The sequence below is a fragment of the Opisthorchis viverrini genome (assembly GCF_000715545.1).
Source record: "Opisthorchis viverrini unplaced genomic scaffold opera_v5_400, whole genome shotgun sequence".
NCBI classification, from domain to species: Eukaryota; Metazoa; Platyhelminthes; class Trematoda; order Opisthorchiida; family Opisthorchiidae; genus Opisthorchis; species Opisthorchis viverrini.
The window spans coordinates 43,990-44,954 of NW_008752047.1; the positions used below are offsets into that span (position 1 = coordinate 43,990).

General features: G+C 40.6%; 1 protein-coding gene across 1 annotated transcript in view; it reads right to left on the reverse strand.

The window, feature by feature from the left end:
- Positions 1-468: 468 nt before the first annotated feature.
- The window catches only part of T265_15208 (hypothetical protein), a gene marked incomplete at both ends in the record, with an annotated part of 6,533 nt that continues 6,036 nt past the window's right edge, over positions 469-965 (reverse strand). The window contains 1 exon segment of the mRNA XM_009177061.1: positions 469-636. Coding sequence (XP_009175325.1) covers positions 469-636 — 168 coding nt within the window.

Here is a 965-nt window from a genome sequence, read left to right on the forward strand (position 1 = left end):
GCTTTAGAGCCGTTTGCGATTCTGGTAATAATTCCAGGGTTTGAAGTAGCGTTAAACACATAGCCAAGAGAACCACATAGACTGACAGCTGGTCTGTTCACTTTAAGAAATGTTCCGCCGAATTGAAGGAAGCGCTTTTTCTGAGAGGCAGTATGTGTTTGAATAATTTGCCCAAAATCATCGGAGTTACTTTTTGTTACCCAATCCATTGATCTAAATTACGTTCATAGTTGGAGTGACGCCTCGGTTAGCCCTGTCATAGATAGAGCTTTGCATTCATGTAAGGTTGATTCATTCTGGTTTCTCACACAATATGCAAGAAAGTATACACGGTTTAATGTGTAACGTTTATGTACAATGTAGTTTGAGAAAAATTAATCTGCATCTGGTATTGCTGCCTTTAGCGAAGGCAACAATTTTAGGATTAAAGACTGATGAAAATTCACGAGTGACAGAACCATACGAGTATTAGTCACTGTTTGGTGCAACAACATGCCCAACAAACACAGGCATTGTGGAATCACGTACGAGGGCGAAGAAGAACGGATGGTCAACAGAAATTGTCTTATGCATGGGTAGACAGGAATCCACAATAAATACGGTTGCGGCAGCTGCTGTCACTCCTTCCTCATCGAACTGAATGAAGAAAGAAAATGAAAACAGGATTATGTGCTCAAAATGCTCGAAACACGAAATTTGGTGAAAATATAAGCTATGAATTAGACATCTGTAGTCGGTACAATACAGCACGTCGCCTAACAATACATATCGAGACGAAACATGTCCCGGAATTACTGGTTCACTTGAGCAGTGTACAAACAGCATTAGAAATAAACGACAACACGTAAAAGAAATTGGTTCGTGTGCTCATTTTGCCGTTGGGCAACACCAAAACCGCAACAGATTTTTTGCAATTGCGCATCCGCATCATGGAGAAGGAACTGTTCGACAGTCTTTATTAGCTG